This window comes from Danio rerio, chromosome 15 (assembly GCF_049306965.1).
Source record: "Danio rerio strain Tuebingen ecotype United States chromosome 15, GRCz12tu, whole genome shotgun sequence".
Taxonomy (NCBI): domain Eukaryota; kingdom Metazoa; phylum Chordata; class Actinopteri; order Cypriniformes; family Danionidae; genus Danio; species Danio rerio.
Window position 1 is genome coordinate 21,768,528 of NC_133190.1, and position 15,042 is coordinate 21,783,569.

The window sequence follows — 15,042 nt, forward strand, 5'->3', positions numbered from 1 at the left end:
CCATGATGATAGTCAATATTCTTTTACAAGATATTTTTCAAGAAACTTTTATACAGCTTAAAGTAACATTTAAAGGCTTAACTAGGTTAATTAGGTTAACTAGGCAGGTTAGTAAAATTAGGCAAGTTATTGTATGACGATGGTTTTTTCTGTAGACTGTAGAAAAAATATATAGCTTAAAGGGGCTAATAGTTTTGACCTTAAAATGGTTTTTAAAAATTAAAAACTGGTTTTATTATATATATAAAAAAAAATCAATCAAAGGGGGGCTAATAATTCTGACTTCAACTGTGTGTATGTATATTTAAATACAAAAACATATATTATGTCAAAACAAACCTTTATTTTAAATGTGATTAATCTTTACCCAGAATTTTTTAAAGCAATGTAATAATAAATTGGAAATCAACATTAATATTTATTAAATACTACTCATGTTAAAAAATAAAACCTTACTGTATAGTATTGCCATTTGTTTGTTTGTTTGTTTGTTTGTTTGTTCATTGTTCTAAAGCAGGGGTACCCAAACTTTTTTCATATGCAGGGCCAAAAACCAAATATTATTGAGAGCCATGGGCATAAGGTAAACCAAACTATATTACATTAAAATTGCAATGGGTCATTAAGTAATTTATTTAGTAATATTTCAAAATAAATAGAAAACATTACTTTAAATCCTATAACAGCAGTATAACTTTTTAAATGATAACATATTGCATTAAAAACATAAACAATTACATTTATGACACAGAGGACACGGAGGAGTTCAATGCTGAACACACTAGTCAAGCAGAATGTGTTACTTTTGACTTGCAAAGCCTGCATATTTAGGTGACAGTATGTACATTTAAACAAAATTTGATTAATTAATGATTAATCAGATAAATTGACAGTCTCAAAAGGATTCCCATCATTCTCACTCTCTTCTCAGTTGGGATGACGGGCTAAATCAAAGGTTACCATGGGCCAACTTTAGCCCACGGGCCCTAGTTTGGGCATCTCTGTTGTTAAAAATAAGCCAAATATTATTAGCAAATGTAAGAACAATAAACAATTCAGGAAAACAAATCTTACAACTTGGCACATGAATGTTACGTTTTTAACTGTAAAACAATACAAATATTACGATTTATTTGCAGTGTATGTTATAATAAGAAAAGTGTCAGATGTTAAGCTGTTAAACCAATTATTTTTGTATTATCTGTAATGTGTGATCTGTGTGATGTGAAAACACGTTATTAATGATGAAATACTTTCTGAATAGCAACACCACCGAGATGTTCAGTTCTCTCTGCCACTACACCCTTGTACTATCAATAAATAATCCATTATATAATGCTTAGATTATAACATTCTCAGGTACAGTAAAAGGAAGTGAACATGTATGTATACAAATAATATGCTCATGTAATCGGTTTCCTTTTATTGTTATTTAATAATAAAGACATTCTTATATTAAACTATCACATCAATACTGTTTCCCAATTTCAGACTTTAATTTAGTTCGTGTCTTGCGATTATAAGTTCTGAACACTCACTTGCGAGTTTATTGCAAAAGCATTAAGGGCGTGTCGGAATCTACTTTTGCTATTTTAAGGATGGAAAAATCCGCTTTGCGCTGTGGCGCATGGTCTAAAAGGGTTGAGCTTATTCTCTCAATGAGTTATAGGTGTGCTTTGAGAATAAACCAATCAGAGTCTCATCTCCCATTCCCTTTAAGAGTCAGTTGCGTCACGCCATAGCGCATTTGCTATTTACATGGCTGATTTTGAAAGTGAAAAAACTGAATGCTTCACTAGAGAGAAAACAGTTAAACAGAGCATCTGCAGCGCGAGAATGAGAGATGAGCCTCCTCATTGTTTACTTTCACTTTCACTCTCATGAATAGAGAAATGTGTTGTACGCACAGACATCCATTAGCATACATAATTATTTCGTTTGTTAAGCACAAAGATTTGTTTTAAAACTATTTCTAAATTCAGTTCTAATTTCTAGCAAACGAAGAAATGAACAATAATAACGCAGTGTGTTCAAAAATTTGAGTTATATCTAAATACACATGCTGTGCCCCATATGGTCTCAAAGGTGGGCAAATCTAAGCTTGTTTTTAATAAAACAAATATAAATATGGATATAATAAATAATACTGCTAATAATAATAACATTATACAAAAGCAAATTGTCATGAATAAACTGAAAAAGCCTCCCGAGATGAAGAAGGCATGAAAGTATGGTTTTTATATTTATGAAGGCTAGAAAATAATATGTTTTGTAATATTTTAATCCTTTATATTTATTTCCTATATATATATATATATATATATATATATATATATATATATATATATATATATATATATCCTTAATATTTTCATTCTTTTTCATATGTAAAGATATCTGCGTATTGCTGTACATCCTGTCTGTATTAAGCAATGTGTAAGCAAGGCGCACAGCTAACGCGCTCTGCGCTGGACTTAGGACCAGTTTGTTCTGGTCTGTTGAACAGTTTATTATAGTTTCTCAAAAAAGCAATATGCCAGCAATGCACCTCAACATGCCTCCTTTATTAGACCAGAACGCCTATGCATGCCAGTAGCCAGGAGGGGTTCAGGTGGTTCGAAAGATCCACCCCCCACGGCCAAAGGTTCAGAATTTGTCATTTAATTTTTTAATGTAATTTAATAATATATAATATATTTATTATATAATTAACATAATTATATTTATATTTAATATATATTGTGATAAAGTGTCATTTTAAATAACTATGGCCAGTAATTGGAATCTCGGGACTCACGTGACATAACCCACTGAATGGTCACATTTGAATTTCCATAATTGATGTATATATTAAATTGCTATTGCTGTCTATTGAAGGTGTGTGTGTGCTGTTAACGACGATCAGGGAGGGAAGTCATTTGCATAAATATGAATTATGACAATTCTAAAGAATACAAAAAAACATGTTTCTTATAAAAACATGTTTACTAGCACAAAACATGTTCTAACTTTTCAGGCCTGCAGCCAGGGCCCAGGGGGGTTCAGAAGACCCACCCCTCACCGACAAAGGTCCAGAATTTGTCCCATACATGAGCTCATTTGTCCTATTTTGACTGCTATGCCATCATAAATAACAAAAATAACCCATCGAAAAAGGCTTTAAGACCAAACGGAATCCTCAGTCGGCTGTTGCTTCGGTGGGACTATAATCTGATGTAAGAGAAGTCTTCTTTCACTACTGTATTGTTTTTAAACAGAGAAAACATTTTACTGGTAACTTTATTCAAAATCTTGGACCTTGTTTCTGAAATAAAAATGAGCAATAAAAAGATGTGAAGCTCCATATTAAATTTATTTGAATCTATTTTGGCTATTGTTGATATCCAGGAATTTTCAAATGTACATTTTTTACCAAAGAGACTGGAAAAATTCAGCAGAATTCATTATAATTGTTTAAATATTAAATATTATTTTATTTTTTTATTGAAATGGCCAAATTGTGACTGAGGGCAGTTGCATGTGCTGGCCAGTTTGTTTTCTGTCTAATAAATGATATTGGGCTTTAGTTTTCTTACTTTAACAGATTCCTATTTTTCCCTAATTGTATTTGATGCAATAAATTTATATTTTTAAAATGAATCTTGTTTTTTTTATTGCAGTTTTTTAGGAAATATTTTTAGTACATCAAAAAGTGTGGTTATGATGACATCTAGTTAATCCAGTAAGAAAATAAAAATAAAAAATCACTAAAATTCAGTATTTAAATCTCATAGTTAAATAGAAACTGAAATTTTTTATGAAAAAAAAACACCCTTTTCACCAGGCTGGCTACAGGCCTACTGTAACACCCATTCTTGTATTATGAAGCAGTAAACTGAGTGATCTAGGGGCAAAGTGCCATTTATTTTGCTGTTTATTTTATTTATTTTCCTGTTTCTTGGTTCAGTTAAGGTCTAAGGGAAGTATTTGTAATTTTTTTGCTGTATTTTTTGATTATATCAGGTAAGTTGGGCAGCACAGTGTGTAGCACTGTCGCTTTACAGCAAGAAGGTTGCTGGATCGAGCCTCAGCTTGGTCAGTTGGCATTTCTGTGTGGAGTTTGTATGTTCCTCCCGTGTTCCCTCCGGGTGCTCCGGTTTCCCCCCACAGTCCAAAGACGTGAGCCATAGGTGAATTGGGTAAGCTAGATTGTCTGTAGTGTATGAGTGTGAATGAGAGTGTATGGATGTTTCCCAGTGATGGGTAGCAGCTTGAAGGGCATCCGCTACGTAAAACATACGCTGGATAAGTTGGTGGTTCATTCCGCTGTAGTGACCCCAGATTAATAAAGGCCTTAAGCCGAAAAGAAAATGAATAAATAAATAAATAATTGGTAAGTTATCTTTGGGGTATATTTTTTGTTTATTATCTTGTCTTTGCTCAACTCTGAAGCTATTTTTGTTTGCACTATATATATCTTTGTTTTCTGTAAATACAAATTTTTTCTCTTTTCCTCACAATAAAAGAACCGTAAGGTCATAAAAATCATAACTTACTAACGGTTCATTTATTTATTTATTTGTTTATTTATTTATTTATTATTTATTTTAACGTATGCTTCGACCTCAGCCCTAAACATTTGTGGTCAAAAAGTTGTAAAATGTAAACATAAATGTAAAAAATAAAATAATAAAAGAAATGAGAAGTGATATTAACATTCCGAATTCTGAGAAAAACATTGTGAATGTATAAGTTTACTTCTTGCAATTCAGACCCTTTTCTTACATTTTTATTGCATTTTAACATTTTGCTATACAGTTTAAAGTCATGTTGTACAGGTGAATTGGGTAGGATAAATTGTCCATTGTGTATGATTGTGTGTATGTGTGTGTGTAGATGTTTCCTACAGATGGGTTGCGGCTGGAAGGGCATCCGCTGCATAAAAACGTGCTGGATAAGTTGGCGGTTCATTCCGCTGTGACGACCCCGGATTAATAAAGGTACTAAACCAACAAGAAAATGAATTTATGAACGAAGCCAAAATTCTAAGGCAATGTGGTCAGGAATGTGAGAAAGATACTCAGATTATAAAATACTCAGAAGGTAAACGTCAGAATAGCAAAAAAGTTCAAATTGTGTGAAATTACTGTAACTTTTAAAGAAAAATGTCAACATTTTAAGACGTGAATTCAGAATACACGAAAAACATCTGAAGAGTAATATCAAATGTCAGATTTCTGAGGGAAAAAAAAGCTCAAAGCTGCAAAATGTCAGACAGGTTTTGCAACTTATGCACTTGTATTTGAGTTTTCATTCTGAAACTGCAATAAACAGACATACACATCTAATTATAGAAAAGGACAAAAATCTGACCTGCCATATATAAGCTCATAATTGTGAAAAAAAAAAACAGTAAAAAAAGAAAGAAAAACGTACAGAAAATGTCTGCATTGTGAGAAAAGTCTTAATTGCGATTAAAAAATTACAAATAATCAAATGTGCAAGATAGAAATTCAGGATTCATAGAGAAAAACTAGAACTGCTAGTTTTAAACAAAAGAAACGAGGAAAGCTGCCAGATTTGCAGGATATAAAATATATAGTAATTCTTAGAAAATGTAAGAACTTTAACACGTAAATCCAGTTTTATAGTTATACCTCAGTAATATTTATGACTTCCATAAAGAAAACCAAAAATTTGTAAAAAAATGTCAGAACTATTACATGTAAACTCTGATTTAAGAGAAAATATAGAATTGCAAGTTGAAAATGACTTTAGAACCTATCATACACCCGGCGCAAAGAGGCGCTAGTTTCAGCTCGGCGCATGAGTAATTTTCAAGTTTTGCGCCAAAACTTCAAAATTGCAAATGCGTTTGCGCTCATATGTGCGCCCATAGTCACAACAAAAAAACAAGTTTTTCCCTCATAATTATTTTAATTAGCAAAATTCTTTTTTTTTTTAACTTTCCCCTCTCATCTAGCAATTTAGATATCTCTTTTGTTCTAACATTAGGGCACTTCAACAGTATTAAACATTTGCATTCCACAAGCTTTTATTATGAAACAAAATCCTGACTTTTATTTTGAAAGTACACCTGCAGGAAGACCTAGAAAGTGCGGAAGTTGTTTTACTGGCAAATATCGTTCCTGTTAGCTGTCCTGCTGCAAATCGAGCTACTTACAAAAATAACAGAAATATGCGTCAGATTTCGACCATAACATATTAATATTTCAATTCAGCCGCGGACAGTGTTCTTTCGAACAGCGTATGCACTTGTTTTTAAGGTCAGTTGTTATTAAAAAATAAAGCATCAGGGCACTCGTGAATTGCACAGCCACCTGTAGCTGAGCGCAGCAGCTGTCACTCAACTGGCCTATGCTTTATGATACAGTATTATTGACAGGAATATGAGCTTCTTCGGCTTCGGACAGACCGCTGAGATCGATATCGTGCTGAATGACGCCGAAACCAGGAAGAAAGTTGAGCACAAGACTGAAGATGGCAAAAAGGACAAATATTTCCTTTTCTATGATGGCGAAACTGTAAGTGGCAAAGTGAACGTGACTCTCAAGACTCCTGGAAAGAGACTCGAACATTATGGCATTAAAATCGAGTTCGTCGGGCAGATAGGTGAGTGTTTTGTTGGTGAATGCACGGTTGGGGTTGTGTTTGTGTAAACGTGTGGTGGTGTGCTTCACAGAGCTCTACTATGACAGAGGGAACCATCATGAGTTTGTGTCGTTAGTGAAGGATCTTGCCCGACCTGGTGAACTTTCACAGTCGCAGACCTTTGATTTTGAGTTCACCCATGTGGAAAAGCCATATGAATCTTACACTGGACAGAATGTCAAGCTGAGGTAAACCTGTCTGTTATTTATTAAAGTCAAGTTGGTTTTATACTTCCACATTCGTTTATTTTAACCCTTCCTATATTGTTTACCACGACAATTTGAATATTGGGTCTGATATCGCATTAAACTATGACTTCAAAACAGCATTTGCAATTATTTAATTGACTGAACAATGTTTTACTTTGATAATCATTGACTCCCCTTTTTGAAATTAGCAAATACCTTGAAATTAGCAAATACCTAATTCTGAAATTATATTATTGGGGAGAAAGTCTGAATTAGAACCAACTTTACTTCAATCTGTTGTTTCTAATCTATAATTAAGTTACTAATCTGTTAGACGTATGAGCCTGTTTCTGTCACATGATTTCAAAATTCAAAGGTAATTGCGACGTTATATTTCACAAGTTCTGACTTTATTTCTGTCAGAATTCAGATTTTTGTAGTTTGCAGTTGCAAGTTTATTTTCAACAATTTGGAGAAAATTCGTAACTGTGAGATATAAAGTTGTGTCAATCAACTTGATATCACAAAAAATCTCTCAGTTCTGAGCTTTTTTTTCTGAGAAATCTGACTTTAATATTACTCTTTAGATGTTTTTTTATGTATTTTGAGTTTACATCCAATTCAAATTTTTTTTCTCTAAAAAGTAAATTTTTACATTTTTTTCCAAAGTATTTGAGTTTAAAACCTGCAAATCTGATGTTTTTCTCAGAAATCTGAGTTTCTGTCTCACATTTCTGATGAAGTAAAGTTGGTTTATATTCGCACATTCGTTCAGTGACAAATTGTAACATGCTCCTTATATTCTTTACTGTAGTACTTTGAATATTCAGTCTGAAATCACATTTAAATATAACGTCAAAGCCGCATTAGCACGATTTAGTTGACTGAATTGACTGTTGTACTTTGATAGACATTGGCTGTTAATATTATTTATCTATGTGCAAAAATAGAGCCAACTTTACCTCAATCTGTTGTTTCTAGTCTATAATAGTTACTAATCTGTCAGACGTAGAAGCCTGTTTCTGTCACATGATTTCAAAATTGACTTTTTGTTTCACAAGTTTTGACTTTGTCAGAATTCAGATTTTTGTATGTTTACGTTTTGTGATTGTAGCCATTGAGACTAAGCTATGAGTTTAATTTTTAACAATTTAGAGACAATTAATTATTATAAAATATAAAGTGTATCATGAATTCGAATCTTGCAGCCATGAGCTTTTTTCCTCAGAAATCATACATTTGACTATTCAGATGCTTTTTGTGTATTCTGAATTTGCATCTTAAAATTATAGATTTTTTTATGTAAAATTACAGTAATTTCTCACAATTGAAACTTTTTTTGCTATTCGGACATTTATCTTAGAAATCTGAGTGTCTGTCTCACATTTCTGACTAAATGTGACCAAATTTTGGCTAACATTTCTGATTGCCTTAGAATGTTGGCTTATTTTTCATAATTTACACCTTTTGAGATTACATCGTGCAACTCTGACTTGTTTTCCTCAAAATTCTGAGTTTACATTTTTAAAGTTTTGGCTTTTTTATGGAATTGCCTTTTAATTTATTGCTATTCATTTTGAATTTTCAATTCAGCAGTTATTTTAAAATAAAAACCTGCCTCTCTAAGAAAAAAGACGTAGATATTAGATATAAAAAATGTCAATTGTAAAATAAAAGTTCCTCATTACATAAATATATTACATTTTTTAAGAAAGAATCTTCCATGATCAAAAGCCCTTTAGAGTTGTTTCTTGAAACTGATATTTATCCGAAAACGATCATAGTTTTACCCATACACACCAATATGAGCATAAAGGCAGCATGGAGTCAATATTAAGCATACACATGATGCATAGTGAACCATTTAGAGCAGGGGTCACCAATCCTGGTCCTGGAGGGCCGGTGTCCCTGCAGGGTTTAGCTCCATCTTGCCTCAACACACCTGCCTGGATGTTTTAAGCATACCTAGTAAGACCTTGATTAGCTTGTTCAGGTGTGTTTGATTAGGGTTGGAGCTAAAATCTGCAGGACACCGGCCCTCCAGGAACAAGTTTGGTGACCACTGATTTAGAGAAACAGAATATACTTTAATATCTTGAGTATGATCTGTTTAGATACTTTCTCCGGGCAACAATCAGCAGAAGACTCAATGATATCAGTAAAGAGATGGATATTGTAGTGCAGACACTGTGCACATATCCTGAGATCAACTCCTCCATCAAGATGGAAGTGGGAATTGAAGATTGTCTTCATATTGAGTTTGAATACAACAAATCCAAGTAAGTATCCATGCTGAAACCTGTTTATATGTGTAAAACACCTTGGTCATTCGCTAAGTTTTGTACAGTTCAACTCTTAAAAATGCATTGATTATGTCGTTTTATAGGTTCCTACTATCATTTTGAAAGATAAATAATTTTTAATAATATACAATGCAGCATCAACTTTCTTTCTCACACACTTTCTGAAATTATTCATTCAAGGATCTGTAAACTGAACCTTTCTGAGAATTTACTGTCCTCTCATTGGTCATATGGTCCAGTCTATTGTGAGACTGCCAAGGCACTTTAACAATTAAATGTATATATTCCAATTAAAAATCTTCTAATTATAACGAGATGTCACAAAGCAAATTTAGGGGCCTACTATGGGCAGTTTTTGTATTAAATTAATTATAAATTATATTAATTTAATCTTTGTTAAATAATTGAACTTGCCTATGTGGATGTGTTAATTTACAGAAAATTAAGGAAACCTACAGAATCTGACCTCTTACAATTTGGTGCTCTTTAGGTACCACTTGAGGGATGTTATCGTAGGAAAGATTTATTTCCTTCTTGTGAGGATAAAGATTAAGCATATGGAAATCGATATCATAAAAAGGGAAACAACTGGAACAGGGCCCAGTGTCTACCACGAAAATGACACTATCGCCAAATATGAGATCATGGATGGGGCACCTGTGAGAGGTAAAGCTAAACTTTTCATCATGTTTATTTTTTTGTGGTTAGTATAAAAAAATACATATAAAATGATTTATTTATTAAATATATAATTATTATCCTTCCTGTTAAAAAAAAAAAAAAAAAAAAAAAAATATATATATATATATATATATATATATATATATATATATATATATATTTTTTTTTTTTTTTTTTTTTTTTTTTTTTTTTTTTTTAATTTTTTTCCCCCAATTTCTGTTTAAGAGAAAAATTTAAGACATTTAATTTTTAAACTAATTTCTAAAAACTGATTTCTTTTATCTTTGCCAGGATGACAGTACATTATATTCTACTAGATATTTTTGAAAATACCAATAAAGTGCAATTTAGAGGCTCAACTAGGTTAATTAAGCAAGTTATGGTAATTAGGCAAGTCATTGTATAACAGTGGTTTGTTCAATAGACAATCGAAAAAAGACTGCTTAAGAAGGACTAATAATTTTGACCTTAAAATGGTTTGAACATTTTTTAAAAACTGCTTTTATTATAGACAAAATAAAAAAAATACTACTTTCTCCAGATGGAATAATATAATAGGAAATACTGTGAAACATTCTTGCTCTGTTTTAATATCACTTTAGAAATATTTGAAAAATAATAAATAATTAAGAGGATTAATTAATTTAATTTTAAAATTATTTTGCCCTGAACTGTATATAAATCAGATTTTATGCAACTTAAAACTAAAATATGTGAAGAGTTTTTGCAAAATTTGCAGGAAATTTTGTGGCATTTCTTTGTTTTGCTGTGAAAGTTTACACAAGTGTACACATCTTAACTATTAATTATTTATTTGACCTCAAGAACCATTGAATTCTGTAATTTAAGTAAAGGTAACACAAAAAAACTAGACTTTAGCCCTAAAGCAGCTGCATCATATTTGAAAATGTCCCATGTTGTTTGTCAGCTATTTGAACATGTTAGTGGAAATGATGCAAAGCATGTACGCGTACAGTACGTGTGTGTTTTGTGAGAGAGAGGGCTATGCATATGACAACAGGATGCATATACAATATTTAGAAAGTCGGTGACTTTTTATGCCATATTTTCATCATGAACAAAAGAGGTCCCCAAGATTTGTATTTATAGGCCCATATATCAGTTATTTACTTCCAAACAGAAAGGGCTATTGGTTATTTTTAAATAAACTCAATTGAGGACTTTGCAGGTTTACTATGTCTGTATATAATAACTTCTATATGATTGCAATGTAATTGTAGTTGCTTTGAAACAGTAACTATTGTAAAAAGTACTATACAAATAAACTTGAACTGAAATAAATTATTTGTATAAGCCACAATTTTCATTTCAGCGCATCTCTATCATTACCCTAAATTGTAGTTCTTCTCAATCCCCAACAAATACTTCAATTTTAAAAGTATTCAGAATGAAAATTAAGTATCAAGCAGATATTATTGTACTATTCAAGCTCACGGCTTTTGCTCCTGTGTACTTTCAAGGGGAGTCCATCCCCATCCGCTTATTTCTGGCCGGATATGAAATGACGCCAACCATGAGGGACATCAACAAGAAGTTCTCTGTGCGTTACTACCTAAACCTTGTGCTTATAGATGAGGAAGAGCGACGATACTTCAAACAGCAGGTCCACTACTGCATACAACATCTCTCAGTAATGTAGTATGAGTACTACATTAGTACTCATGATCTGATCACATTCCTGTTCATTCCCAACAGGAGATCACACTCTGGAGGAAAGGAGACATCGTGAGGAGAAGCATGTCCCAACAGGCCACTATAGCGGCTCAGAGGTATGAGGGATCAAACCCTGAACCTACGTCAGCGCAAGCCAAAGAGGAGACCGACTAGACGTTCTCCGTTCCCTCAACCGCTGAAACGAACCTTGTTACATTAAAATGTTTTATACGTCTTGAAGGGATCAAAAATGAGAATCGTCGCTTCGTGAGATCAAAACATAAGAATTCCGCTTGTAAAAGGCTAGGCTAGCTAATTCAACGTGTATAGATTACAAACTATTTTTTTATTTCTCCTTCAAATACCGCATGTTTTCGTTACACGAGTGACCAACGATTTTTGAAACGATCTTCTCATGTCTACGCCACTGTTATATATTTGATTGAGTTGTACGTCTCAAAACATTCCTCTTAAGTCTAGTGCACTGAGGAGTCAGAATCACGCTTCTATACTTTTGTCCTGTCTAATGAGCCCTAAATGAGATTTACTGTGATCTTTTTGTCTTATGAATTTTGCGCTTTATAGAGCTCTGCACAGTATTATTCTGTCGTTTAGGGCATTATAAATGAAGGCCTGCGTAGAAATGTGTTATAAGGGAAATTCTTGTCAACTACTAACTTGTGCAAATCAGTGTCTTTTTCATGACTATTTTTATTGAATCTTTTTTTGATTTGGTGTCTTAAGTGTTTATTTCCTGTTAGAAACAATCAACAGAATCGTCAATATCGACAGCAGTTCCAGTATTCTCAAATTTACACATGCTGTCGTAGAAAAAAAAAATTATGATTGATTGCTACTCATTTTTAAGGTGAATTTTCCATTCTTACATGTGTGTATCATTGTATTATACTAAATATTTCTTTATTAGCTGTTCAGGTGATGAGGAATGACTATTAACTGCCATGCAACAGTGAAAACTTCTGCAAAAGGCTTCTATTTAATCAGCCCTATTGTAATAAAATTTACTAACCTCTGCATCCAAGATTATTTCTTTTTTTACAAAAAGCTATATGATAATATAACGTACTTTTCAAGATTGTGAAAAATTCTGGTATTATTGAGTGTTTTTTTTACATTTTATTAGCAGTAATATTTCAAATGTACAATACTCATTGGCTACTTGAGGAGCAGCACGTATATTGGTTACAAAATAACTGACTAGAAAACAGAAAATGGGAAATAATCATTAGAGAATGGGATGGAACAGACTTTCATGACCATCTTCATATTGGATCTTCATTCTCCAAACTCAGGACAAACTCGAACTCCTCTGAAAATGAAACAAAAATCGCAGATTATGTGTGTGTATATATACTTGCATATAGTACTACATGCAGTTTGTGTTTGCTTAAATTAAAAAAATAAAAAATCATGTTTATTTTAAAACAATTATGAATTTTCTTTAAGCAAAATAACTGCATTTAATAATTCATATGTCTTTAATAAATATTCTGATAATAAATGATCAATTTAAACATGTATAAATATTTCATACAAAAATAAAACTATATTTCTTGGTTTATTTTTACAATTATACACACACAGACATACATAATCCTCAAATGTGTATTGATGTGAATAACCTGCAGTGAGGGGCTGAACAGACAGTCTGGCTCTGGTGAAAAGGGACATGTCTTTGAGTGGGCCGCCCTTCACTCTGTGTTCCAGGTGATATTTCTTCAGCTCAGCGAGAGGAATAAAGCGCTTGACCATCCGTTCAAACTGAACATCCACCTGTACACAGTTCATCTCTGGTCACTTCTGATTCCCAAAATGCAAATAATACCTCTATTAATGTGTGTAAACTCATACCATATGCCATTTAGGGTTATCTGCTTTGCTAGAGGGGTCATAATGTACATCTTTCTTGTCAAACTGTGTATGGTCCACATAAGCCTCTTTAACAATCTGTGAAAATGATTCATAACATGATTCTTATTATCTGCTTCTTAAGCGCTCAGTATATTGACTCCTCACCTTCATGAGGCCAGCGATGCCTGGCTCTTTGCAGTTACTGTGGTAAAAGAAGGCCTGCTGGCCTACTTTCATTTCTCTCATGAAATTTCGGGCCTGAGGGGAAGATTTTTCAACTTAATAAAAGCTTTAATTACGTGAAAATGTGAAAAAATATTTTGATTAATATAGTATCAGTCAAAGTTCACCTGATAATTCCTCACTCCATCCCAGCATCCCGTCTGATTGGGAAGAGCTTTGAGGTCTTCAATTCCAAACTGCATTTGGAGACATGAGATCATGTTTTGTTATACACTTTATTTCAAGACTGATTTTTTAGTGTGTACTAAAGGATGTTTTTCTTGTGTTTTCTATTCAATATATTTATTATGTAGTTCTCTATAATATAGTATTGCTAGACTCTTTCATGCAGATAAAATTAAACAGTTAAATACTTTAAAATACCTTCACATCCACTCCATTTTCAATCCGGCTCTCAGGTTCAGACTTCATCAGCCAGCGGCTGTAAGATGGTTTGCAGGCGTCATCGTCGTTCTTATTCTCCACATCACCTTTTACAGCTGCTGACCTTTTTCTTTTGCCAGTTTTGCGTTGTGCAACATCATCAGACCCCTCATTGAGGTGGGCGTCTGCATCAGCTAAAATAACAAACCATTATTTAACGAAACTTTTCTTCAGTAGACATATAAAACGATGCAGCCTTTACATTATGCAGATTACTTACAGTGTTTATTAGATTTGGCGCTGCTTCGTGTTTTCCTGGGTGGCATTTTTCACTAGCAGACCGTGCGGCACTCGTGATCAAACAGCGCCCTGGAGGATGACATGCGGTCTGGAGAATCAGAACTGGATTTAGTCCGCTTTTATTTTAATCTCATCCACGGAATGTGGGGTATACACAATGTGAACATTAAAAGACCTCTGTTGAAATCGATTGCAACTTGTAATATCTTCATGTACTAAAAAACTTTTTCGATGACCCACGTGGTCACCTGTTATGGCAAGCCGATTTAACCTTTAGCTTCTGAAACAACAGTAGCTTATCTATTTTCATGCTTTTTAAAAATAACTTGATACAAGTACTTATTTCTTATGGTACTTCCTAATAAAAAAATAAACAAGTTTATCCCTTCCAAACAATGAAAGATCTTTTATTTCCATAAGGAAGTGTGTCTTCTTGTAGTACTGCTTCCCATATGAAATAACCTCGCTTAGTTAAACTAACCACAAGGTATTTGCATTAGAACTGTGTTATTTGTATGACAACAATTTCAATTGTATTTTCACAACTTAAAAGTCATTCAAAATTAATATTGATCAACCAATTTTTTTTTCTTGTCCAAATGTAATTGCTGATGTCAAAATTGTAATTGTTTATATCAAAATAATTGTTAATAACTTAAATTCAGTTGTTGATAATTAAATTGTTGATAACATTAATTAAATTTTAGCCATTCAATCAACCATTGAAAAGCTAGTCATTTCTTTTTATTTTTGATAAAAAAAATTAA

At 32.7% G+C, this 15,042-nt stretch overlaps 2 protein-coding genes across 4 annotated transcripts; one reads left to right on the forward strand and one right to left on the reverse strand.

Moving 5' to 3' along the window:
• The first annotated feature begins 6,088 nt into the window (after positions 1-6,088).
• On the forward strand, positions 6,089-12,534 carry vps26b (VPS26, retromer complex component B). Of its 3 annotated transcripts, none has more exons than XM_005157511.6 (7): positions 6,089-6,266; positions 6,374-6,612; positions 6,683-6,839; positions 8,954-9,118; positions 9,633-9,808; positions 11,305-11,447; positions 11,540-12,534. In XM_005157511.6, exons 1-7 carry the CDS (start codon positions 6,250-6,252, stop codon positions 11,669-11,671), a joined length of 1,029 nt encoding a protein of 342 aa, XP_005157568.1. In that variant the 5' UTR covers positions 6,089-6,249; the 3' UTR covers positions 11,672-12,534.
• Positions 12,535-12,614: 80 nt separating this feature from the next.
• On the reverse strand, positions 12,615-14,305 carry thyn1 (thymocyte nuclear protein 1). Its single transcript, NM_200657.2, is given in 7 exon segments — positions 12,615-12,827; positions 13,141-13,291; positions 13,370-13,465; positions 13,535-13,627; positions 13,720-13,788; positions 13,976-14,169; positions 14,256-14,305. Coding segments are annotated over 7 exon segments (696 nt in total). The 5' UTR covers positions 14,302-14,305; the 3' UTR covers positions 12,615-12,780.
• Between the last annotated feature and the right edge of the window lie 737 nt (positions 14,306-15,042).

Excerpts from the sequence above, each read along its gene's own strand:
- vps26b (XM_005157511.6), top strand. Across the intron at positions 9,119-9,632 it reads TTTGAATACAACAAATCCAA|GTACCACTTGAGGGATGTTA; the intron begins GTAAGTATCCAT and ends GGTGCTCTTTAG. Across the intron at positions 9,809-11,304 it reads GGATGGGGCACCTGTGAGAG|GGGAGTCCATCCCCATCCGC; the intron begins GTAAAGCTAAAC and ends TGTACTTTCAAG.